The 27,726-nt window shown below is 43.7% G+C and overlaps 2 protein-coding genes across 3 annotated transcripts in view; one reads left to right on the plus strand and one right to left on the minus strand.

The window, feature by feature from the left end:
* The window catches only part of MACROD1 (mono-ADP ribosylhydrolase 1), a 1,116,388-nt gene that overhangs the window by 598,364 nt on the left and 490,298 nt on the right, over positions 1-27,726 (plus strand). The window lies entirely within an intron of this gene.
* Positions 7,119-27,726, minus strand: part of FLRT1 (fibronectin leucine rich transmembrane protein 1) — a 663,151-nt gene continuing 642,543 nt past the window's right edge. For both annotated transcript variants that reach the window (XM_069645102.1, XM_069645101.1), the window contains exon 3: positions 7,119-16,052. In XM_069645102.1, coding sequence (XP_069501203.1) covers positions 13,991-16,003 — 2,013 coding nt within the window. In that variant the 5' untranslated portion in view covers positions 16,004-16,052 and the 3' untranslated portion in view covers positions 7,119-13,990. The remainder of the gene's footprint in view (positions 16,053-27,726) is intronic.

The following is a 27,726-nucleotide window of genomic DNA, read 5'->3' on the forward strand; positions in this document are numbered from 1 at the left end:
CATTAGCATGGACAGACCATTCTCTGATCGCCTTTCACCTATCCACTTTAAGACGTACCCCACTGGCTAAACCACTAGTGCCACCATGCTTAACCAGAAGTAAAAAAAGTATCACGGTAGAGAAAGTTATCCCTGCCATTCTGCCCACACTTAACGGACTGCCTGAAAATCTTGACCCTAGTAGTCTAGTTCAGGAATTCAACAACATTATGCTCACCACACTGGATAAAATTGCCCCTATCAAACTTAGGCCTAGCAAACCAATAGCCCACTTAAACAAATGGTTCACTCCACAACTTAAAGACCTCTGCACATTAAAGAATAAAAGTGAAACTAATTGGAGACTTTGCCCCTCTAGCGAGAACAAAGCCAAATTAACCTCACTATCCTCACACTACAAGAAGGAAATCTGCCTGGCAAAACGCAATTCATACGACGAGCGTATTTCTAACTCAAATTCAAGTACGAAAGAACTCTTTTGCATACTCAAAGAATTAGAGTCCCCAATTGTTATTCCTGATGTCTGCACTAAGGACAAATCCTCGTGTACAGACATCCAACATGCCCTAGCGAATAAAATTGACACACTCCAGAATAAAATTCAACAAAAAAAGAAGCTCTGAACTTACAGCACCCGCCTAACACCCTCTCGCCTAACGAGTCACCATCGGCACACAATACTACCTTCCATTTTGCTAAAATGTCTACCCTAGAGGTAGAAAAAATTATCCTATCTTTGAAGCCCTCGAACTGTAAAGGCGATATTTGCCCAGCACAGCTAATAAAAGATGCGGGCAAAGAACTCTCCCCATTCATAACTAAACTGATAAATGCCTCATTTGCTACAGGTACCATACCTGCTAACCTCAAACAATCTTGGGTGTTACCCCTCCTCAAGAAACAGTCACTAGATCCGCTTATTCCCACTAACTACCGGCCCATTACCACGGTCCTATTTCTACTAAAGATATTGGATGAAGCCGCTTACATTCAAATTCAAAAACACTTGGAATTGCATAAACTTCTAGGCAACAGACAATCTGGTTTCCGTCCACTACACGGAACAGAGACAGCCCTAATCGACCTAAAGTCCCAAATAGACGATCTGAGAGACAAAGGAAGGACAGTACTCTTGCTCCTACTTGACCTCTCTGCCGCATTTGATCTGGTCAACCACAAGGTCTTATGCCGGCACCTTGACTCTGCAGCCCACTTCTCCACGGGCCCCATCAAATGGATTGAGTCCTTCCTGAGCAAGAGAACCATGAGAGTCTTCTCCCCTTCAGCTGCTGCCGACCCTACACCCATCCTATGCGGTGTTCCCCAAGGGTCCTGCGTCTCGCCCACCCTTTACAACATCTTCACTAAGCCACTGTTCGACGATCTGGACCAGCTGGGTATCACCTACACTAACTATGCAGATGATACTCAGATTCTCCTCCCACTTTCCAGGGATTACGGTACGGACATGGGTTTAGTGAACAAAGTTTACCTTATCATCCAAGCATGGATGGCCACTCATGGCCTGTGCTTGAACGAAAATAAGACTGAACTTATAATTCTGGGTTCGCAGGCTAATACCAAAAAACTAAGCCAAGAATTCTCATCATTCAATATTGACGGTAACACCATTAAAGTTTCCAAGGAAGTAAAAACCCTTGGATTCTACTTGGACTCCACACTGTCCTTTGATAAACAGGTCAAATCACTTACCTCTGCCACGGCTTACACCTGCAAATTACTCAGAGCTGGTAAACCGTTCCTCTCTGACAATAGTTGTCTGATCCTGGCTAGAGCTCTAATACTCTCCAGAATCGACTACTGCAATGCCCTCTACAGTGGTGCCAATAAATCTACCATTCAAAAGCTCCAAACACTACAGAATAATGCCCTAAGAGCAGCACTAAGCATAAATAAGAAAACTCACATCTCTTCCTTGAGATGTCAACATAAATGGTTATCTACATCTAACAAAATACTACTAAAAATGCTCTCCTTGACACATAAAGCCCTTAACAACGCAGCCCCCAGCTACCTCATAGATAAACTCCAGAGAATAACTTCTCTCAGACCTACCAGAACTGGGAATACTAATTGCCTGACTATTCCCAAATATAAGCTCACTACCATTGGGGGTAATAGCTTTACTGTTAAGGCAGCTAAAAGTTGGAACTCATTGCCTCAGGAGCTGAGAGCAGACCAACCCTACTTACATTTCAGGAAAAATCTAATAAAACATATCACTGCTACGGATCCTTAGTCTCCCATTACCCTCAGAGGACTTGCCCACTCCCACAGAGACTTGGTCATCCTGCAGTAACAGCGGACTACCGTATTACTTTTGAGTTTTGCATTAATCTCTAAAGACCTTGTGCGTTGTGATCCATTTGGGAGCCTAGTATCTTACAAAGGGCCCCACGTGGCACACTCATCCTTTGTACAGTGACTATTGTTCATTTATTTAATTTCATTGGCTATTTTTTCTTCGTCTTATTTTGTACATTGTATATATCCTGTATTCATGTAAAAAACTGTATACTTTGCTATCATGTAAATATTGTAACCTGTGCATACGAAACTATGTAAGTCTTGCATTTCCATTTTGCTGCACCCTTTTACTCACGAGTCTGGTGCGCTTAACAAATGAATAAACAAACAAACAAACAAACACCAATAGCAGAAGATGGTGTGCTGTATCAAATGGGGGCGATAGCAGTATAAGAATGTCCGTGCACTACAACATTACATATGCGACTGTTTCTGTCTAGATTCATATTCTCAGGTGGTTTGGTACTCCGGTGGCTTAGGTCTCCTCGTTTGTATGCACACACCTTCGTGTTTTGAATTCTGCACAAGCTTTGCAGTGATTAGATCACTACCCCCTATCATCCTGGTAATATGAAAAGTCAGGACCCAGAATCCCTCATTCCTTATCACTTATATTTGGGCCCACACGTTATCTGTTCTATTCCTGAGATTAGTGGCAGCAATACTGAAATCTTTCCTTTTGAAAGTCTGCTCGGGTTCCCAGTGTGTAGCAGGGATGGGAGCATGGGGCGGGGGCTTCGGGGAGAGGGGCAGCGAGGTGAAGGGTAGAGGGGTGAGAGGGAGGGGGAAATACTTATTGGAACGAGTTATCTATTTCTCAGAGGGATCTGTGCATTTGAAAGCGACTGCTTTTGGTGAAGCATGATCCCAGAATGACTGTGCCCCAGCTCTACTGCTCCTACCCGAGAAGGCATATATGTGTGTTTCTGCTTGTGGCTGGTCCATTTTTGTCACTGGGACCGGTAAGGGGTGTATTATTACTTTTTGGAGCTATTTAGACAACGCTGTTTGATGAAATGTAGTCATATTTAATTGTTATTTCTTCACTTGTTTTAAATAAGCTTTAGAAAGTTTGTCCCATTTGTGAAAATCGTACATGTTCTATTCTCTGTCCCAAGAACAATTACATGAAAACCCAGAGTCAGGTTTTTGTGTATATTGCATGTGCAAATAACTTACCTTTTGTCCAAGCCAGAATTCCTTGAAGATGCTTCTCCTGTTTCCGTGTCTTTTTGTTTGTTAAAACGTTGCAGCTGTTTCATTTAAAATGACTGACCCATAAGAATAAACAAGCAGTTTTCTAGTTAACGTTCTGTGATGTCTATGGCTTGCATTTATGCATAATTTGGCAATACATACTGCTCCTAGAGCATCATATTCGACTTGCTGCAGATATGAACACGAGAGACATCTATTAAAAGTTAAATTTGTCTATTTATTTCAAGAAAGGACAAGGTAAAGTTTGAACTCGTACATTTTTTATATGAATTAAAAAAAAGACAAAAGACTCAAACACATTCGTCTCAACATTGAAAATTTCAAGGCACCTACAAGAAGAAGGAGGCCAGAGGCGTTCGGCGATGCATTTTTTTAACCGTTTTTGTTTCAAAACAATTATGGAATATCTCCTTTTAGTGGAGAAGTAAGAAAGGGGCAGGAGGTGGGCTACCAAAGCCTGCTAGTGGGGGCAACCAACTTGGAGGAGGTGCAATTGTGAAAAAGAGTTTGGATAAGTGAGGACAGAACATTTTGGTGAAATACTCAGACAAGTTGGGGATTGGTAGTGCATTGAGTAAAGGGGATTGAAGTCAGAACTTTCCCTCACTGTCTAAATTCAACATACTTTTAAAGTGCCAAACAATGCTGGTGTCTTTCTCACATTTCCTTAATATTGGTAATGGTGTCTGTTAACAACGCTTCTGAAGTTTTCCAACTCAAGCTTCTATTTAAATCATGAGACCTCCTACTTGGAAACTGAATTTTCATAGCACTGCCATGTTACACGGACATTCCATTTTGACAGACACATTTTTGACCTATTTCTATTTTCATAGTCTGGCATGGGAGGTTTCCACACTTGAGACGCTGCTCCGGAACAAACCCCAGTAAACCGTGTTTTATAACATGGGTTTCACGTGTGTTTTTGTTTTGCTTGTTCCCTGGTTCAAAAGAAAGGAATGGGTTAATCTCGGCCTGGTTCCCATGCAAACCTTTCTGCTCAATTCCATTTTATTACAGCTAGATAGTCAAATGGGTATTTTTAATTGCTGTTAAGACAAAGGTCGTAGATTTCAAACATATTGAGTAGAGTATTACGCGTGTAGCATTATTCCGCAGGAACCTCTCGAACTAAAAGAAAAGCCAAGGATGATCATGTGGAAGAAAATATGTAAGCAAGTAAAGCTCTGGAATCTGGGCAACAGCACAGGCCGTGGATATCTTACTTGCCAAGCCTCTTTACTGCCATTGAAGGGAACATAGCCAATTCAGGGTTATACTACAGGAATTTTGCAATGGTGCGAGTGCAATTTTGCACAGTTTTAGCAGTTTTAGCACTATGGCAAAAATGTACCTTGTGCAACAAACATGTGCTTTCAATGGGGCTTTTCAGCAACAGCAACGTTGTTGTCCCATTCCGTATTAGCTTTAGGGCATCCTTCATCCTAGTGCAAAACAGCATTGGTCAGCCTCATTCTCAAAGCGTGTTTTTCGGTGGGGCTTACCCATTGAAAACACGATGTGAATCAGGGCCCATATTTATTTGCATTAGAGCAATGTTTGCTACAGTTCTAATACCGTGCAAAATTGCACTTGTACTGGTGCAAAATGTCTGTAATCTGGCCGCGATGGTGATGGCACAAACAAGGTATGCGGCCATGCGGTATGCGCCATGCTCATGTTGAGGGCCTCTGCCAAATGTCCACAATAGAGAGAAAGGTGTAACATGCTAGATGAGCTCTAGGTGTTGCAGGAGCAGCGCCCTAGTTGTTGCTTGTAGATGGCGATAAGCAGAGAAGTGTGTTGGTAGCACAGCGTTGTACAGCCCTGCTTCGACCAAATGCATTGCTTCGTTTTACCTTTACTTGTCAGAATTAGGAGACCTCCTAACAGGTTCCTGCCTCTAAAAGGCCGCTTGGGCTGGGGGCAGTGTCTGTCACTTTTCAGGCGGCTTTGTATGGCGCCAGGTATCGACTCTGCTCCCTCCCACAAGTCTGTGGCGACATCTTCCAATTTCCCATACACTCCAAACCCGCCTAAGGGTGCAGCCATTAGGTGCACAATATGATGATCTACCTGTTTTCAAAGTCTGCATTTTTGTCGTCCACTTTGGTCGTTATAAATTCGACAATTTCTTTTTTTAAAAAATGGGGGTTCCCCCACCACAGCACCCTTCCCCCTCTACTCTCCTACCCCCACGTAAACATATTACACACATACATACACGTGTATATGTATATGTAATTGCTCAATTTCGACCAAAAATGCACCATAAAATGCAGGCTTGAGCTTCAGTCTATGCAAACTCGTGTTACGGGCCATCATCTTGATTTCTACACGATGAAAGAACACCTGCTGGCTATGAAAGACCATTATTATCCGAAGTAAAAAAGGCACACAGTCAGTCACCACCTCCCACGTCTTAATAATCTCCTTGAGCAATGCCAATAGTAATTACTCTTTTCTTTTTCTTGCAACTATTTCGTGTTATAAAATATGTTTCTATCTTAACTCGGAAGTGTCTGTCTTTATGTAAAAATCACGCACCATAAAAGAAGTTTCTGCGAAAATGGACAGATCGGTGGTTTGCAGGCACGGAGAGTAGGAATTCCCAATTCCTCCTTTTTCGTCGGGAAATGTCAGTGTAGATGACTTAATACATACAAATATGTAATATTAAGTTCGCTCTAAATTAAACTTGAATGTGCACAGGGGATTTCTTTCTAGAGATGCACAACTGCTGGTACCTTTTCTGTGGTGCATTCGTGCCTTGCTTGCTGTGGTGCGCAACTGGTTATATAATTCTTGGTGTGTGGTACTATGATATGCATTCTCAATGACATAACTAGAATTACTGGTGACGTCATTTCTGTGCTGTTGTGGTGGTTTATGGCTGGCGTCAGGATTTCTGAGATGCACTACTTCTGACATTGCTTTTGAGGTGAACATTTGATGACAATTTCTGCGGTACATGACTAATGACATAATTCCTGTGGTGCATGGCTAGTGCCAGCGTTTCTGTGGTGAACAACGACCACTATTGTTTCACATATGAATAATTGGTGAACTGATTTCGCTGGCACTTAATTGCTGACAGTTCTGTGGTGCATATTAGAATTTGTTTTGTGTGTGGTGCTCAAATGGTGCTACCATATATAAAGAAACAGGGTCAAGAGGACTAACCAACAGCAAATCCTTCAGTCTCAAAGGTACTTACAAAACATATACATTTTATTCAATATTCATAAAATATGATAAAATCACATACATTTAAAAAGCAAAATGCTAGTGACAAAACCATGATTGATTATCAATAATCACAATTCCTGAGTGCCATTCAATGGATCAGTTAAGTTCCACCTTTGCTTATTCAATAAAGCACATAAAGGTGAACTCTATTCTTTACAGATCTTTTTCCAAGAGAACCATGTCTTTAAACAATCCTGGAATTTGGTCTTTGAGGCTTTTGTCACTAGCATTTTGCTTTTTAAATGTATGTGATTTTTATCATATTTTATGAATATTGAATAACATGTATATGTTTTGTAAGTACTTTTGATACTGAAGGATTTGCTGTTGGTTAGTGCTCTTGACCCTGTTTCTTTATATATGGTATATACTTCAACCCCAACTGACAGGGTTTATGAACACTCTTTTTTGTGGAGAGTGTTCACATGGAGTCTCCCTATTTATTTAGAGTTATGCTCAAATGGTGCTACAATTTATGTGACTGGTGGTGTGCCTTCCGTGGCCATGGCTGGTGACATCCTTTCTGTGGTATACAACTGGTGCTTTTGTATAAAAAGTGCATGACTAATGACATCATTTCTTTGGTGTACAAAGGATGACATCATTTGTGTGATAGTGACTTATGTTGTTTCTGATGTGCATGAATGGTTGCAATTTGAGTGGTGCATTTCTCGGACTGGTGACCCCATTTCTGAGTTGTATGTCTGGTGTTATAAATTCAGGCATAGACGAGCGATGCAGTCATTTCTGTAGTATGACTGGTGAATTGATTTCTGTGGTGCACAACCAGGGTAGCAATTTGATGTTTTCTCCCGTGGCACAGGAGGCCGGAGCTCTGAATTCAGAAGCAAACTGACCTGTTCGCCATCATTTGCTTCACTTATCTGAGTTTGATCCAGACAGTGCATCACGACAGTCCCTTCGTCACCTAAGGACACATTTTCCCGAAAGGGATGATGGTTTTAAGATCCTTTTAAGAAGCGTGCTTCCAAACGGCTCTATATTTGTGAGTGAACCCTGAAGGCAGGGTCGGACTGGGACATTACATTGTCTCTGGCACCAATGAAAAAGTGGCCCACCGTTGCAAATGGTAATTCATTCCTTTTCTGAGAGACTGTTCGAATAGTACCCAAGGAGGAGTTTCTTGCAAATTGTGTAATTTAAAGAATATGTATTCAGCAACAATGGTCAAAACTGATAGCTGCATAGTGAAGTAACTCATCAAACTGGCCCACATTGGCCAAAAAAGGGGCCCACTTTGACCCAAAAAACGGGCCCACGCTAGCATTTTGCGTTTTTGGTTCGGCCATAGCCCTATTGCCCTATAGGACAGTCTGGCCTTGCCTGAAGGGGCTCTGGGCCCAGTATACACTTCCTTGAGGAGCAGCTGGCATTTCAAGGGAAGCAGGAGCCACTATTTAGTTGTGTCCTCTGCTTCTCTGGGACTAGGTGGTGGAAACACAATTCTGCTTGGTGTCTCTGTTCTCCATGCTTCTTACTTTGCCTCTGTGGTGGGGAAGGTGGTTGTGAGGGAGGATGTTGGTTTATTTTAAATTAATTCAGTTGCATTACTGCATACGTCATAAAATTAATAACTTAGCTTGCAGTAAGGCTTCACCACATCAATACTGAAATATGGTGGTATTAGTGAGACCAGAAGCCTTACTTTGGGATTAGATTCCTGTAGTTGAAGTATTATTACACAGTGTCAGCACTGAAATGATGAGCAAAATTACCCTAAATTTAGCTGCAGTATTTGAAGTAACCACATGTTGGCCACTGGTGGGATCAAGGGCCTTGTTCAGTAATTACGCCACAACGGATGAAGGTTTCACTTGAGGGGACAGTGGTAAGCCTGTTCAACTCGCAGTGGGCACATGTACTGGTAGGAGTGGAAACAGGAAGCTTACTTTGTTGCTAACCTACAGCAGGTTAAGTATTTCTCATGGTCGCAATGTTGAATCAGGTACCTTAAATCTTGAGTTACATGCAGTGGTAGATTTGGGATTCGGGATCAAGAGTATTTCGCTAGAATCAGACTACAGCAACTGGAGTACTTGCACATGGTCAAAAGGGCTTCACCCATCACCTTTCTCTGTGATTAGACTGCATCTGTTGGACTAATGGCGTTTGTTGTATGTTTACAGGGGTGGGTTTGGTCGCCTAGTTACTGTTAGCCTGAATCTGCTAAGTACTCAGACATGGTGGTATCAATGGGATACAGAGCCTTAATCTGGTGCTAGATTGCAAAAGGGAAAATATTTGCAAATACCTATGAGACGAGATTAGGATGCTTTCTCAAGGGTTACACTTCCTCTGGTGAGATGATGGTGAGATTAGGATGCTTTCTCAAGGGTTACACTTCCTCTGGTGAGATGATGGTGAGATTAGGATGCTTTCTCAAGGGTTACACTTCCTCTGGTGAGACGATGGTGAGATTAGGATGCTTTCTCAAGGGTTACACTTCCTCTGGTGAGATGATGGTGAGATTAGGATGCTTTCTCAAGGGTTACACTTCCTCTGGTGAGACGATGGTGAGATTAGGATGCTTTCTCAAGGATTAGGCTTCCTCCGGTGGCATATCCATATGTGAGGGTCGGAGTGGAATTAATAAATGTACACAACTGTTAGGCTGTATCAGGTGAAGTACTCGCATATGGTTGTAGCAGAGTGATTAGTATCCTTTCCCTCACACAAGCAGCTGTGGCCTGCAATACCACAATCATGCAGATGCTGGCTAAACACCTACTTACTGTGGCAACTCCTGGTTCAGGAACAGGTAAAGGCTACCGACATAGAATCAGGAGATGCCACACAGTGCAATCATGGAACTTTCTGTTCAGTACAGGCGAGGGGGTTCTTTGTTTCTGTAGACACCACTTCCAGGACTTCCACTTCTTAAGTTCAGAAACAGATCTTTTGATTTGGAGCGGGAAGGAATTACATTGTTCTAGCTACCACGGCTGGAACCTCTACTTCCTCTGCTCAGCAGTAGGCCTTTCGATTGGACGCTAGAGGGTGCTACATTTCTCTGCAGTAGCTGCCACTGCTAAGACGTTTGTCTCTTCATCACAACTGTAACTTCTTAGGGATGGACGTCTTAGAATTCTCTGGCTGTTATTTCCAGGACATTTGCTCTTTCAGCTCAGCCAAGAAGCTGTCTGTGCAAAATGGGAGGGCTATAGGTATTTCAATATGGTATTACCGGGATTGTTGTTCTGTTAGTTCAGTGGGGGAGCATCCATTTTGGAGTGGGACGATTTTAGGGGTCTCTATAGTAGCACTGCCAGAACCTCCTCAACATAGCGGTAGCACGCTCTTAGGAGTCCATAGGCAGTGGTAATACCACCATTGCTCTTATTAGCTTAGTGCTACAATTAATGTAGAGTAGTGCCAAGTTTTTCTGTGGCTGGCAGAGCAGTGCGTCTGGCTCCTTTTCGGCGGGGCTATTCATCTTTTAATTCTCAACGGAATAAAATAATTTGCATTTCAAAAGGCTCCCCTCCTTCCCTCTCTTTCTTCGCGTCCATTAGCTCTACTATTTTAAATGAAAGTTTGCAAGCTGAGCAGGCAATTGCTTGTTAATGTAAAAATGTTTTTTAAAAAATATAATAATAGAAAATAGCCCGCTGCACAGAGAAGAAAATTAGCAAAACAGACACGTTTAATGAGCACCGTTTGCAAGGGAGGCATCTCAGGGCTACACGTGCCTGCAGCAATCCATGGCTCCAAATGGTGAAAGCACATTCAGTGGAATACTATTACTAAAGAGTGTAGGATGAGAATGTCCTCTGCCCCTTATTTTGCATTTCTTCTAAAGTATAATCCGCACAAGGGAAGAATGGAGGTGCTGGGTGACGAGGGCAGGTGGAGAAGCTGTGATGACACTATGGAACAAGAGGGGAGGCACGCATGAATAGGCAGACATTAGGAGGAAATATTTGGAGCCTGTAAACAACTAAGCTATACTGTGAAAAGGATAGGGTAGACAGAGTCTGAGGTAAAATACTGGATAGAGCTAAGGACAGACTGTAAAACTAGAGGACAAGGTTTAAAGGAGAGGAGAGACAGAATGTGAGCTTGGGGCAGAGAGAGAATGAGTGGGCAGATGGGGCATTATTCAAGAAGAGGAAAAGGACTGAGCGAATGATAAGTGCAGGGATAGGGTGAGGATGAGAAATTCAGCCTTTGGACGGTGAATTGGACAGGATGTGAGGAGGACAGGCAGAGAGCTTTTCGTGTCTGGAAGGACACGGTGAAGGAAACATGATTTATGATTGCTTGAGGGTGAGAGGAAAGTGAGGCGAAAGTGGGAATGAAATTATAAACAAGTAACTGGGAGAGGAAAGATACGAAGGACATCATGATTGGTGGGACAGGATGTGGAGCCTAGAGGTGTGGCCTGTGATGACTTGTGGAAAGGACGGAAAGAAAGTGGTAAGACAGAGACTCTGATTATATGAAGGAAAGAGTGAGACTAGAGACCAAGATGCATACATGCAGAGAGAGCCAAAAGCCCACCTGCCATAACTAGACTTCCCCTTGCACACCACAGAAGACCCTGCTTGCTCTCCAGGATTTTAGCATGGATTCCCTACAACTCATTGCTCTTTTTTAATTGTATGTGTTTATCAAATGTAGTGATTTTGGCCGTTTACGGCTTTAAGTAATTCCACATCTTTATACTGTTGCCATCTTCCTCTTCCTTGGGTCTCCAGGCCAATTTTAAACAGCATTCTTTGCCCAAGCTCATTTCACACCTCCATAAGCACCCGCAAACACATTTTCTGCCATGTGAGCCTTCACAAGATTTCTGTACCTGTCGGAGCTGCAGAAGATGAGCTTGTGCTGGGATGAGGAGTGAATACTCCTGTCAATGAAAAACTTGGGGCCTTCTCCTTCACCCCCTGCCCAAAATCTCTGCACTTCCAAAAACCATCACATCTCCCCTAAGCAAGGCACCATCGAGAACCCACTCACTCTTTCCCTCGGTTTTTCAGTTTCCTCTCTGGCAGCTTCATAATTATAGTTCAAGGAGAAAATAGCACCTGGACTGAGTATCTACCGGCATTGTCGTGGGAGTGGAACTCCACATGCTTCTGCTGTACTTGAGTGGATATCTTTGCAGAACAGAGATGCAAATCGTTTTTCCCCTTGTTAGCATGGATTCTTCCAAGAAGTTAGCTTGCTTTTGTGGTTAATGGAGGCAAAGTGGAGGAAGCAAGGTGAGATTGAGAGTTTGTGATGGATTCGTTAATTTCAGGATTTTGAACTAGCATGCTCCCTCTCTCCTGTGTGTAAAATCGGATCCCCTTAAACGTCATTGGCTGGTTGTAGCTGCTTTGTCCAACCATGCCCTCTCACCCACCATTATTGCAGAGTAGCCCTCATTTGAAATGTAGAGTGAATGCCTTTTTTTTACACAGCAAACTAAACCTAGCATTGAGTCGTTCTATTCGCTTTGATTTCCCCAACCTTCACAGGGGAATGTCTAAACATTTATACAGATTTCCACGTTCTTTCCCATGTGTTTGGTTTCTTTGTGAGTTGGTCTGGTTGCTAAACTTCTAGTACCGCGGCCTCACTGCCTCGCTTCTTCCAAGTATCTTTTGATGTGTTTTTAAGAAGAAAAAAAAGTATTATTGTTTTTGAGCAAATAAATTATAAGGTAATCACAGGTAAGTAACGTTTCCCCCTTTCCACGCAGTGGAGCTCCACAGCCCTGGGAGGAATGTCTTTGAAGGAGTAGAGGAGACGCGGGAACTCTGTGGCTACGAATTTTACTGTGGAGTAAAAAAAATTCCAGAAATATGATCTAGCAGTGGAAACCCTGATTCTGCAGATTACATAAAAAAGGTGTTGTTTCTGCTTTCAATCGTGGAAAAGTCCTTATCTTGGTTGTTGGATTTTGTCTTCAATCGACACCATGAAAGTAAAGTCTTTGTTGGTCATCTTGCTCCGGGGGAACAAGAGACAATGGGAAGCACACAGCCATCAACGGATCTCGCAGAAAGCTAGGAAATTAGCAGGGTCTTGTTGTAGCGGTGAAGCAACCAAGCCTCATTTGGAAGTATGCGAGGACCATTATACGAAATTATGCAAAACCTGCCACATATATGGATGAAAGTGCGACGGACTGAGCTATTTTAATTCATACCGACGTAATGTCCTGGGAGAGGCAGGGTGGGCTTGCTTCGTCAGTCTACTCTCCCCACTGCTAAGAGGAAGTAATGTCTGGTGACTGGCAACGCTACTTGTTTACATCTTTTTAAGTTTTGCCGTAAAGTCTTAATCCTTTTTTCTTCTTACTCTGTAAATTTGTTGACAATTTTTTCGCGAGTCTTTCCAGTGAAAAGCAGCAAAATGTTTGTGCGAAACTGATGTGTCCTCATTGAAAGTGCACCTGTTTATTAAATTATCAAATAACGTATTATTTTCTGTATGATTCGGGTACTTTCCATTGTCCATTGTGGACTCACAATACGTTCCAGGTTTATAGCACTATTTTTTTTAGTTTAAAAAAAAATGTATGCAACTCTTCATTTAGCACTTCGATGAATGTCTGAATGTCTTGGACTCTGCCCACTCCTGCCTTTCCCAGGCCAGCCACCTTTCTGGGGAAGAAAAATAATGGCAGAAATGATCAATTTAGAATAACATGAATTCTGAATAGGTTTCTTGAAATCCGTAGTGCTGACAGGAATTCCGCTTGATGACAACCCCCAAAACTCCCCTACCCTTTTACACATACTTCATTCCCAAAATCAAAATCTAAACCCGGGGCTCGCCTGCCCTATCCCTGAAACAAAATTCAAGATATGTAGTTCCAGGATTTTTCCCTGTCTTCTCCAGAATTGTCCTCATTCCGCCATTTACCATTTCATCAAACATTAAATATTTTAAATTACGTCTTCCATTGGATTTAACTACTTCATTTCCCCTTTAGTTTTTGTTTTTTAAAGGTTTTCTACAAAATATTTGTCTAATCCCCTCCACACTTCTGTTCTCTTTCTCTCTCCACAAACCATTGTTGCTCTAGGAAGCGGTTGGCTTTACAGTTTCACCTCCTTTAGTGCAGAATTCCAGGGTTCTACTGCACAGTTGGTGACTGAGGGAGGACGGGCGACGGAAGGAAGCTGCTAGCCAAGGTGGCGGGAACGGGATGTGTGAGCGAGGAAGGGCTGTGGGTCTTCCATCATGTGTAAGAGTAGTCAATATCTGGGATGCCTGCGTCTCTGTAGCCTCGGTTGGTGCCGTAGCCGATGGTATGTGCACTCTTGTAAAGGCTGGTCCCATTTGATGGGAAGATGGTATGGATGACATACTCCTCCTTAGCTCGGTGAGCATTGATGGGCAGCATTTGCAGGCCTGGCCCGCGTATTTCCAAGATGGAGTTGTCCTTCTTTGTGCCAGACTCAACATAGTCATCCTTCTTCCTGCTGCCCCGACTATATGCCCTCTCCCGGGCCAGCAGTTGGCTCGCCCGGTGGACATACCAACAGATGGAGGCAAGCACTAGAAAAAGGAAGACAAGGGCAACAGCACCACCGATGATGCCAGCTAATGGCAGGCCAGCGAGCGGGTCCACATTCTGCTCCCGGTTGAGAGTGGTGGTTGGTCCATAGGAATCTGAGGTCTCTGCCTTGGCGCAAACGGGTGTCTCATTGGCCACATACGTGTTACCTGTCTCCATGGTGACCATGCAAATGATATAGGTGGACCTGGGTTCCAGGGCAGTCAGGAGGTACTCCGTCTTATCGCCTTGCACCAGTGTCTCTGTTATAGAGCCCACGGATGGGCTGTGGCCCAGCCGCAGCCAACTCAGCCGGAAGGAAGAGACAGGGACAGTGGCCTTCCATGTTATGCGGATGCTGTCAGCTGTCAAGGGTTTTACGTTGAGGACTAGGGCTTTTGTGCCAGCGCCAGTAGCCATTGGGTAATCTACAGGCGAATCTGGCAGCCTGATGCCAGGCTTCTTGGACTTAAGGGTAAAAAGAGAGCCCTGTGGCGTGGTAACAGCATGGCTGCTGGCTGTTGTCTTAGCCACAACAACATTGCTCTGCAGACCGGCATCGAAGCACTCATCCATCTCATTGGTGATGTCTTTAATGGCCATGCCCCTCACCTTTTCTGGCCCCTGGCACATCAGGCCACGGACATTGACCACAGAGGCCCGGGCCTTTACCCAGTCCCGTAGCCACATGAGGTTGCATCCACAGAACCAAGGGTTGTTCCTGAGCAGCAGCTGGCTTAGGTTCTCAAGGTCATCAAAGAGGCCCTTGGGCAGGGTTGTAAGGTTGTTGTTTGACAGGTCCAGACGCTGTAGCTGCCGCATCTTGGATAGAGTGTTGTAGGGAATGTGACTGATGGAATTGTCCTGCAGGTAGAGCTTCTGCAGATGGCCTGTGGGCAGGTTTAAGGGTGGAGCAGCTAGTGAGTTGCGCACAAGTGAGAGCTCACTGAGGTTCAGCAGCCGACTGAAGGTGTCATCAGCAATTCTCTGGTTAGCTAGCAAATTGCCATCTAGTACCAGCCTGCGTAGGCTGTTTAGTCCCTTGAAAGCATGTAGTGGAATGGTTGAGATGCGGTTGTCATCTAACCGCAGCTCCTCAAGTGTCCTGGGCAGACCAGATGGAATAGAACTTAGGTGGTTTCTGGACAGGAAGAGCAGTCGCAGCTGCTTGCTGTCAACAAAGGCATCATCCTCAATGCTGACCGTAGACACTGAGTTGTCATCCAAGTGCAGCTTCTCCAGTAGCGGAATCCTGGCTAAAGCATCACGTGGAATGGTGCGCACGTTGTTGTCCTGCAGGTGCAGCTCCCGCAACGAGCGAGGCAGGTTAAGGGGGAATTCGTCCAGGTCATTCTCATACAGATAGATGACCTGCACATTGGTCTTGGTCTTAAGCTCTGGTGGGATGCCCACATTGTTGATTTGGTTGTTTTGCAGGTAAAGCGTTGTGGCGTCATCTGGGATGTCAGCTGGGATCGAGGTCAAGCCCCTGTCATTGCAGTAAATGAATCCGTTGTCACACCGGCAAACTGAGGGGCAGGTGGTACTGTCAATCACCTCTGTCAGAAAGGCAATCAGTCCATAGCAAAGGAAGAGCCAGTCACGTAGGTCCATGGTGGCCGAAGTCATGACCACCGTGGCAGCCATGGTGGTAGTGGTTGCCGCAGCCGTGGTGGTTGTCGTGGTGATCGCCATGGCGCCAAGTCAGAGGAATGCTGTGGTGAGTGAATTAGTGGCTCCCAACCTGCAGAAGAGAAAGAGGAGAGACATGTCAGAAAACGGAGCAAAATGTATTGGTGAGTCAAGCACTTTATCAAATCGTAGGACATTCCACCCATCTTCCCTTGGTACCCAAATCTCTTGGTTTATTTTTAAAATGCTAGGCCTTTTGGAACAAATTTCCCACAGTTATGCAGGGCCACTTTTATGGTCTGAACATTGACTTTGGCAATAGTTATATTTTTCACAGCAACATCTCATCTGTTGATGAGTCTGGCTTAAGTACAGGTTACCTGTAATGTATTTTATCAAGCAAAAGTGGCACTGAATATTCTCCCACTCTTATGTTATCATGTGGCAGAAAGGTGTATTGCACAAGACTTCAATGGAGCTGTGGTTCACTTTTTTGCATTGGAATTACCAGGTGAATGTGAGGGGTTGTGTAACTAACGGGGTGGTGGACATGTGTGTGCTTGTGGTTATGCATACCTCTCAACCTATTAAGACTCCCAAGTTGGGTGAAATACAATCTTTTTGTTTTTGACTGGTGTCAGTCAATTGAAGTCTATAGAGGGTACCTGACTTGCTGTGTGCTCAGCCCAGTGCAGATGGCCCCCGTCAAATGTCAGTTAAGTGGTATGGGTCATAGGTGTTGGGCTCACCTTGAATCCTTTGGGGACTTATTTTTCTGAGTCTGCATCATCTTTTTTTTAAAAAAAATGTTTTAATCTAAAATGACCTGTTTTTTTTTTTACAGCCACTGACAAATCAGGGAGCCCTTCCCCATTTTATATGTAGGGCCGAAGGGTAAGAAACAGAAGAATGATGCATGCCTTTAAGTAAAATGCCACCTCCCACAAACGTACTTTTTAGGGTATGGAATGGTGAGAATTGTAAGCCCTTTTCTAAGCTCACTCCTACAGAGAAGTGCAGAAACACCATTCGTAGATCACAGGAGAGACCTTGCTGTAAAATGTGTAATTTCACACAAATAAGGACCTCTATAGAGAAGGGAGAGAGATGCTGGGAAAGGAGAGATGGAGCAGAGCGAGGCATTTGCAGAATCTATGGTCCAATAAAGGTTAAGCCAAGACGTTCTGCACACTTTGCAGATTGGTTCAGTGATGAAGCACAGAGACTCACGTCTGCATAGATTCACAAAACCATATCCCATAGTTGAATGACAGTTAAGTGGTAAAGGTGTGCACAAGGAGGTCGAAGTTGGAGCAAACAGAATAGGAGGCATGTATCGCCAGCATTGTGAGCTGCCTGAAAGGTACAACCCGCTACTGCCGAAAGAAAATTAATGAATCACTCCATGGACCGGAATGAACAAACACGAAAATGAGCCGCTTCACATTTTTACGACTGCTCCGGACACCTGAATTAATGAGCAGCAATTTATGATACGAAAGTGCCTACATTTTTCATATGACCGTGAGTAGAAGCGGAATTTTAACGTTGACCCTACCTGCCATGACCGTGACATGCTATGTTAAGTTAATATGCTTTTATACTGTGTCAAATCACCATCGTGGAAGTATCAGAGTTCCTGGGCTTGTCGTGGTGTGGCTTGCTGCGCCCCTGCCAAGGGAATCCAGACACACCATGGTCTGCTGAATGAAAGGAAATTATTGTGGGGGAGACAAGAGGATGGGAAATCGGGAAATAAATGCTACAAGACACAGGGAGGGAGGCATGCAGTGGAGAATGAATGTTTTATGATAGCCTGGGTGCATGTCAGGCCTGTAAGGCAGACCATTGTTCTGAAAAAGGGACGAGGTGGATATGTCCTAAAGTATTCTGGTAATTGGGTTGTGTTTCCAAGGCAAATTTGGAGAATTGTAAGTTAGTACCCAATGTTAAGATGGCTGCTTATGGGAATCGGGAATGTGCTTGAACATTCCTAAAGGTTTGGTGGCTTGTTTGCATGGATGTCTTTATGCTTCAAAGCCCTTATTTCGAGCTCCAGAATATTAATTCTTTGACATTCGAAGCAGTCTTTACCTCAATGCATTTACGTCTTTATGTGTTTACATCAGCGCATTTGCATCTGTGCATTCATGCCGGTTTAGTTCATTTTTTATGAACAGGCAAAACAAGATGCAAAAAGGGGTGAGAGGGTATAGAAAAAATAAAAAGGCAGAGCAGTATTGCGGGCTTGCTCCCGATTTGGGGGTGTTTCAAATGGACAAGCATGAGGCGGTAAGCAGTTTCTCACTCCATAAATGCCATAACAGATTAAAGACAGGATGATGCAAGTCCTTTATATGTGGAAGCATAACCCCATGCAACAGCATCAAGGTAAGCCTCTTTAAACTAATGTTCAGTGTCAAGGTTAGGAATTCTTTAAGACTGCTACAAATTCAAGCTGACTCGGAAAACAAAACTCAACTACCCCTGCTAAAATTGGTTAAAACATGATAGCGAACTTCCCTTGAAAATGGAATAGGAAAATCGGGGTGGAACAATTGAAATGCATTAGCTTCTTCGAAACAATTGAAGTTTGTCGTTTATGCAGATTTTCTTTGTCTCTGCACCCCATAGTAAGAGCATGAACAGAGGGTAAAGATGTAGACAAGAACACACAACACAACACAGCAGACATTTTGTCTTTCTGAAGTACTTTCCATCTAAACCCTATGGCTTTCTGTTTTTAGATGCAACAAGGCAACCAGGTGGACGCTTCTAGCAAATTTATAAGACATTGGACCTCATTCCGAGTCTGGCGGTAACCCTGCTGGTGCTACCGGTGGGTTGCCGCCAGACTCGGAATAATTTACTGGCGCCTGACTTCCCGGTGCCACCCCGGAGATTACAACCCCGGCGTCCAGTGAAGTCAGGAACTAGTAAATTAAAAGTCCCCATTCCCATAGAGTCCTACGCCTGTCCTGCTCCAGGTTTGGGAGGAAAGCTACTGCTCGTACACAGCGTATCTTCCATGTCAGCCACATAGAGGTTGTACAAAAGGGGGACCAGCACACATCAGCTTTAGGCCAGTGTTAGTGGGGTCGGATTTAGTAATAGCTCCATCTTGTGACATCCTACCCGATACAGAAGTATCCATATAAAATTGTTTCAGGAAGTATAATAGTGATGGATTAATTACCCACTTTTCCAGTTTGGCCCAAAGCCGCGGGCAGGATACACAATGAAAGACGGCTGTGTAGCCACTGAAACACAGATAAAGGCGCCAAACAAGCTGGCAAAAAGTATCGGCTATCAGTAGTGACAAGGCCCATATACTGTGTATCATAGTACATCCTATTCTGTACCCAGTTTGCTGACAATTAAGCAGGTTATTCAATTAAACCCAGCTGTTCAAATCTTTCAGTAGGAGTGATGAAAAGACCTTGCTGATTGTGTCGAGCGCCGCTAACAATTGAAAATTGCCAGGCTCAAAATGTGGACCTTTTTGTTGAACAGGGATTAATATGGACTCTCTTCAGCTATTATTGATCTGATCCCTTCACAGCATGTAGGAATAAATAGTACAAAAGCCTTGCCAATAGGAAGAATTATTTTTCAAGACTATATTGACAAGGCCATCAGGCCTGGTGCTTTAGATGGTTTGAGCCTATTATGATGGCTAAGATGCCATCTATTCTAAATACCAAACCTGCCTGTAAACAAGGACAGAAAAGGCAAGAATATCCTAAAATTACCAAGTTCCTGGTCCCATTACAATTGCTTTACATAATTGCCACAGGAAGCATCAGTGATACATGAAATCTCCTTGGGTGTGAGATCTGCCATAGGAGAGCGATAAAGGTTCTAGAACTTCCTAGTATCATGAGATTTGAGCATGGCAAATATCATCTTTCAATTGAAGCTATTTAAATTATATTTATATCCTCTCAACCAGTTTTTATAGCGAGCCTGTAGCTCAGCAATACGTTTAGCTTTTGCACCCAAGGAAATAGTCTTAGATCTCTTGTTCTTACGCATTGAGGTGCTCAATTGCCTTTTCTTCCTGCCTATCCAATGATCATATAGAGGTGGGTGAGCTCTAGTTTTAAGTGTGGTAGTTATTACACAAGAAAGAGTACCCTGTATATCTTGTATAATGAGGGCCAGGTCCCACTGATACATACAAAGCAGTTCTTCTGGTAGTAGAGCACAGCTGGTCAAGCGAGCCTTAATACTCCCAATATTTGCCTCTCACCATACTAATGTATTACCCTGGATATTAGCCGTCACATTCCCAGCAAGGCCACTCTTGATTAACGTTTTATTGGACTGAAAAGACACCCTCAAAGTTGCATGATCATTCAGAGTATTAAATGTGGCTCTAGTAGCAAAAACACTTTCCAGACATGACAAGCTTGAGCCATTGCTCTGAGTAGTAGTTGCAAAAGAAGAGCTATCCCTGCTTGAAATAAGAGAGATCAGGTCAAAGTCAAGAAGTATATTAGACCATAATTGCCCTTTACTGAGTAATTTATGTTTGTGCCCAGTTCCATTCTCAGCTATAGACAAATTAGGTTCATCTAAGGCATCAGAACAGCAATCTTATTCCATAATGCCCAAACAATGAGCGTTAAGATCTCCCGCGAAAAGTACAAGGCTTTTGGGAGACAAACTCTGCCAATCTAATTGGACATGTCTTTAGAATCCAAAGCAGCGCTATTGGTCAGAATGGCATCGACTACCCTTGCTAGCGTCATTTTTAGTGCCAGCTGATCTTGCACCAAGGTAGAGTATAACCCAAAAAGCGCATCCACGGTAACAGATAATGGCATTGAGACTTGTGGTGAATGTTTCCTCCCCACGAGCTGACTGTGATGAATTAAAAGAGGAATTAGTGACATCAAGGGAATCCTCCCGCTCATTTACAATATTCGCCACAATACCCTCCAAATCTGGTGAGACAGACAGGTTAGTAGCAGGGATGCTTTCCAGGGCAGTTTTCCCTTTCATACCATAGATGGGCATGCCCCGCCAAGCGACTCTCGTTGCAAGTTCAGACAAAGGATCAAAAGTGAGTTATTGTTGTCTATGCCCAGTGATATTGTAAGAGAACTCTGAGCAGGTAAGACACGGTCAAGTTTAAGTGAGAGAGTGCGTGAGGCAGTGGTTGAAGTGGACGGATTCAGTGCTACACTACTTGAAACATTTTTGTTTTCTGTTCCTATATTTTTATTTTAACAAGAAACCGTCCCGATATGGTTTCATTTTGAAATAAATGTGTGGAAGAAGTTGAAACTTGCAATTCAGTGCACTGCACTGAACATTCCCTTAAATAGCAGGTGTGTTTGTTTGAGGTTTTGCATTGCTCATGGGATGGGGTGTGGCGATGGGATTTGTGGGGAGCGGGGGTAGGCCAGCAGGGAACATAGTTCCACTACTTCTTTTCGTACACTTCGACCACTGGGTGAGGCCACATCAGCTTAAAAAAGCTCTGAGTTTGGGTGTTCAGCAAGAGCCAAGATGTTTTAATATCATTACAGAGTTTCCACTAACTTGTGAAGCCTGAGTCTGTTTCAGTACAGCTCGATGATTTCCTCTGCTGCGTAATGCATTGAGCAGTCGCTTAGGTCCGAGCAAGTGATTACCTTAGCTAGGGTCAAGCTGGTTTGAAATGCAAGCAATAGTTTGGATTGGTAAAGGAGAGCAAAAGTCAGCTCTGATGCCTTCCCACTCGAGGGGCAGTGAACACGGAGCGACCGGTTTGGTGTGGTAGAACATGGAGCTTTGACTGGTCTGGCCCTCCGGTTGCTGTGAGGCCCACTCAGTGGGACTCGAGGACAGGATGGTTCCATTTAGGGTCTGCTCTTCCCATCTTTAGTAGATTCCGGTGCAGACTTGTAGGTCCCGGTACGCAGCAGAAGCCACTCCGGATGTGCCCTCGCAGAGGGCAGGGGGCATATATTTATTCCGCCTTTGACAGCTCATTCTTCACCTCAGGCTGAGAGCTTTGGAACGTACAACTTTCCCAAATGATGTCCAGTGAGTTCTTCCAAAACAAATCTGTGGTCTTGAGAGGATCTGAGAGAATCTGAAAAAGGTGTAGGAGACCCCTTCTTTTAAAGGAACAAGTCCCCAAGTGATTGGACTGAAGTTAGCCTGCCTTAGTGGTCCAATCCCTGCTCTGAAATGGAGTGGACTTTGTCCTTCTGATGTCACACCCAAACTGCTTTGCTCCAGAGGAAGTGGAGGGGACAGGAAAGAGAAAAAGACAGAGAGAATCAAGATGGTGGAAGTTTCCTTCCATTGACCAGAGCCTTCCTACCTGCTCTAATCTGCCCCTTCCCTTCTCACTAAGAACAAAGGCCTTTAGAGATGCAACACCCCGGTCTGAGGCTACTCCTTTTGAATGAGTGTGCTCCTTTGATTACCGGGCCCGGACAGCAGAATGATGTGCAGCTGTACCTGGCAGAGGGTGTTACCTGCCCTCACAAAGAGATCAAAGAGGAAACCCGGTCCTCCAAGTTCCTGCCCTGCCATTTGGCAGTCTCCACCCGGCTGACCAGAACACACATCACCTTAGCTGACTCATAGGAGCTGACACATGTGCAATATCAATTGGGATGTGGCGACTATGTTCATAAGTAGTACCATGCAATATGCCTAAACTCAGGCATAGCTTTATGTAGAGTTTACCCTGTCACCAGCATGGGCTACTTATAATCAGCATAGTTTTGATACAGGGGGCATAGTTTAAATGCCCTGTATGTGGTCTAGAGGCTTGGCTGTCGCTGCATCTGTCGTGTGGGCATCTTGTGACCTTTGAACTTACTCTGCGTCATGAGTAGAGCAGGAGCTGTGGATCAGCCTACTGATGCAGCAGGGCACAGGTACACTTCTATTTTGGCATTGACATGACAAAAATGGGAATCTGTGAAGCAGATTACCCTTTTAGAGATGAAATGACCTGCATCATTGTATGCAATAATATAAATCCAAAAATCCTGACCACCTTTGCCAGATCGAAATTCCTCACAGGAGATACTAAACAGAGAGTCCAACCCTAAACACTGAGACACTATTGGCCCCAACAAATCCCAAGGGCCAACACAATTAATGAAGAGAGGCTATACAAAAGTGCTGGGTGAACCCAGTGCAGGGAGTATGCAGAGTAAAATCCAAAGCAGACCGGGAATCGGAGGACATGTTCCCCGCCACATGCTACCAGAGCAGGGACGCCACCACTTGGTACAAGGTGGTAACGTTGCTGGTGGAGTTGCTTACTACCCGGATGCTGATACGAAGGGGGTTGAAGCCTGCAAGAAGTATAGCAAGGACATAAACTCAGAATGCTGAGAGACCCGACTGAGGTTTCCTCAAACCAGGTGAAGCCCGTCCAAGTAAAAGTTGAAGACCAGGTTGTGGTGCGACCTTTAGAAGTGAATGCTGAAAAGCAGGCTGTGGTGTGACCTACGCAAGTAAACGTTGAGACCCGGGTGCCGGTTGAGAACTGTCTAGGTGAATGCTGAAAACAGGTTATAGTGAGACCTACAAATGTTGTATTTAAGCATACCTTACTAGTGGTTAATGTTTGTTTCCATGATTATGTATTTCTGGTTTTGTTAATCATTGGTAATGCGCTTTGATTAGAGATGCTATATAAGAAATGTAAACAAACAAATAAATAAATAAATACAGAAGTGAATGCTTAGAAATCAGGTCATGGTGAGACCTCCCCAAGAGAATGTGGAAAGCCAAGGTTGTGGCAAGATCTGAACCTGCACATCCTGAAACCTTGAGGTCTGGCGGGACCTAACTTGAACCATAAGGTCATATCTCTAACCTTTGGTATCTCACCGGTCAAGTGCGATATCAAAGGCTGGAGATAAATCCAGAAGTGCAGCTAGTACAGCTAACAAGCATGCCAGTTCAAGCTTGAAGCCATGATGTTTTGAGAACCCTGTGATTGTTGCCAATGTATGAAGCTCTGAGACCTCTGAAGAGAGTGGCCTAAACATTTGAGAACCATTGGAAGAGTGGTGAACCCTAAAGTAATGAGAATCATGTGAAGGGTTGCGAAACCTTACGAAGATATAAACCTGTGAAATGTGGTGAAATCTGAAAGGTGCCATGAACCAGGAACTACACTGTGAACTATGAAAGCACTGCAAACCTAAACAACGTGAACTCCGGCCAATGCTGAGGCCTTTGAAAGGGGCTGTGAGCTGTGAACATTGCAGTAAATGAAACCTTGGCTGACAGACATGCAAGTACACAGGAAAAATAGAAGGATTACACTTTTGACAAACAAATTGTGAATAAGGATTTAGAAGTGAAAGTACTGATATCTTTTTCATACTTGTGAAGACCCAATCACAAAGACAAAAAAGTATTTGGCAGTTAATTAATGGGGTTGATTCCCCGGCTGCCAATAAACAGATGAATACAGTTCAGGAAGCTACTTAGTTAACACATTTTGCCGCGGTTTTCTCTAATCCTAAATCGTTTATGCAAAATTGTATTCTGTATGATGGGGAGGAGGTCAACTAGCTGCCCAGCTTTAGTATTGAAGAAGTATGAGAGGTGATTATGAGAATTAGTACCTCTCGTGCTCCTGGATCAAAGGGCCTATCGAACTATGTCTTCAAAAATGACCTGGGAAACTGGGCAAAAAAGCTATCACACCTCTTTAATAATAATATTGTGACTAATACATATCCTAGCACACGGACAACAGCATACATTGTCCCAATTTTCAAAAAAGAGGATAGAACAGAACCATGTAACTAGAAACCAATATCGATCCATGATGCGGATAGTTAAGTTTTGCATCATTGTTGTTATCTCACTTGGAAAAATGGACTAGAGAAACTCAGAGGCTAAAGAAGTGGTAAATTGGCTTTTGACACAACATGGATTAATTGTAAACTTTATACAGGAACTAGCATGGGTAGGCAAATACAAATCTGTATGTTGTGTCTATTGACCTCTCACTGGCCTTTAATGCTGTTGACCGCAATCTATTGTGGGGTAAATTACATAGGTGGGGTATACCGGGAGGACTTTTAAGATTAATTATGGGAGATTATGCGAATTCTAATCTGCAAATTAATTTAAACAATTCTGCTTTACTGTCCTATACAATTGAAACCCATTGTGGAGTCAGGCAAGGATGCATATTGGCTCCCTACCTGTTCAATTTGTACATGTCAGATATCGGGGAGTTTTTGAAATCAGCTGCCTTTTTATCCCTGAAGCTGCATAATTTGAAACCATTTTGTTTGTCTCATGCAGCTGACTTCTTGGTTTTTGATTGCACACCTATTGGTTTACAGCGCTTAATGATTGCCTTTAGGGATTTTGCTTAATGTTACTATTTAGTTGAATAGCTCAAAAACAAAGGTCATGAGGTTCACTAAAGGTGGAAGCGTAGAGAAGTTTTCCCTGGAGAGTGCATTGTTAATCCTTGGTTGAAACCCGTTCCTTAATCTATCTGGGTTTCCTGATTACTTCAACCCCTGTAATGTCTCGAATATATTTGTGGATGAGGGATAGGGCGTTGAAATTAAAAAATCAATTGGTTTGGTTTGACGCACGATTTGGTAAATTCTCGAAATGGCCTGAGATTGTGGATTATTTCGGAGTACTTGAAGCTACAACCTGGTGTAGAACTTTGCAGCTCTCGATTTCGATTCCAATACCCATGATTAGATACGAACTGGGATTGGTTTCTCTAAAGGCCAGAGCACAATGGCAAATGTTATCACTGTTCAGAAATGTTTTATGTCAAACGGAAGATTCTTTATTTGTTGACCTTAACATCATTATGCGAGAGAATGGTAGTGGTAACATTAAGGAGCTGTGTGATTTCTCCCAAAGATTGCTTGTGGAATGATTTTTTACAGCACCTGAACCGATGTCAAATTCAACAAAAGTTTTTTTTTTTAAACTGCTGTTTTAGTATGATTGGGCACTTACGATGGAAACCTTGCATGAATACTCCTCTTTTACTCATCTATGTGATGATAACAAGAAACTAGGGACTGTGGCTCCGTGTATGGCAATTTACCGAGATAAATGCCCCAGATTGCTTTGCTTGAGATTCCGGCTTAACATAATTCACACTAAGCACATTTTAGTGAGATATGGACTGTTATCAGTGGAAACATGAGTCTGGAAAAAAGGCACTGGGCAACCAGTATAAGCTCTATGGTTTTTATGAAAACCTTTTTTTAATTTGACCAATTGGGAATCAATGGGCCTCATTACAAATATGCTGGTCCGGAAACAACAGTGCAGGTAAGGTAAGCTTACCGGCACCGTTGTTTCCGTACCGGCATACTTCAGGTCTGCCTGCCGGAGCCGCCATGCCCGACAGATCTGAATCTGCCAGGCACAGCGGCCACGGTAGGCAGACCATCACGGAAGCACCGGCACCGTTAGCAAACGGTGCTGGTGCTTCCGTGGTCCCCACTCCCATAGAGTCCTGTATGTCTCGTGCTTAAATGGGCAAGTGCACTGTGGCAGCATTGCTGAATATTCACTTCAGCAGACACAATCAACCAACCAAACACCATCGCTCCCCATCATGGGCAATAAGGCCTGCATAAGTTACAGCAAACCCCTGGTTCTCCTAAATGGGCAGAGCCCCTTCTTTGAGCACCAACACACCTATCAAGCATGGATATGCTCATCCCATTATGCCTACAACCCCTTTCACTATTCAAATGCATTTCCCGCCAACCAGTTAAGCACTGTCGCGCACATCAAGTGGTATCCCCTATCAGATATGGTCAACTCACCAGGTGCGCACATGTACAAAGGCGAGACGAGAAAAAGAGACCAAAAAAAATAAAGCGAGACAAATGAAGGCAGAAAAAAAAAATTGAGTTTGAAACAAAGAAATGGAGAACCAAGCAGCACAAAGTAAGGGAAACAACGTGAAAATTAAGAAGGGGAAACAAAGTAGGTTTAAGAGAGAAGTGAAAAATCAAAAAATCAAACGGGAGACGCAGATGAAAGCACAGTATTCTGCACAGGACTATGGAAGCTGACCACACAGCGTCCAGCAGCACCTCCAGCGGTTCCAGCCCAAACTGGTGCTTCTTCTAGAATCCCTCCACATTTTTACATTTTATGAGTACAGCTACTGTGATATGACAACGAGCTGTTTCGGTTCTAAAAACCACTAAATTAGCTGGCACTGGGAGCCAGGCATTACAGGACATTTTAAAGCACTGTAGTGAGGGTGTTTACACGCTTGCCTCTTTGAGTAGAAACTCCCACTGCTGCTGCCAATATTCTTTATATTCTTAAACCTTAAGAATAGAAAAACACCCTGTTTTTAGCCCTTACTAGTATAAATGTAGCACCCAATAATGCCACATACGTGTACCTATCTACTAAGGCAATGATTGAGACAGAAATGCGCCAAACTACAGGAACAGGAGCCTATTCCAGCGTGCCATTCTGCCAACCCTCGAAATCATCTTTTTGTGACATTGAAACCCCAGCTCTTGGTGACATCAGTTGTTTCGAGGAGCCCACCGAAGCCACCCATTCCTGTGCCGTTCTAAGAGATAAGTGGATGCACGCCTGGGAAGTAATGGTGAGTGAAAGGGGGTACATTGATGCTGGAGAGCTAATGCACACTGTGGAGTCACACCGAAAAAGCATGCAAAAGCAAACAATACTTGTATTTACCAGCAAGCACTATTCAGCGAGTCTGAGGTGGGGCAGTGGCCCCCTGGAGTTATATCCATCACGGTTTCCATGTCTTCAGGGGGTACATG

This window comes from Ambystoma mexicanum, chromosome 2p (assembly GCF_040938575.1).
Source record: "Ambystoma mexicanum isolate Mex_15411 chromosome 2p, UKY_AmexF1_1, whole genome shotgun sequence".
In the NCBI taxonomy this organism is placed as follows: Eukaryota; Metazoa; Chordata; class Amphibia; order Caudata; family Ambystomatidae; genus Ambystoma; species Ambystoma mexicanum.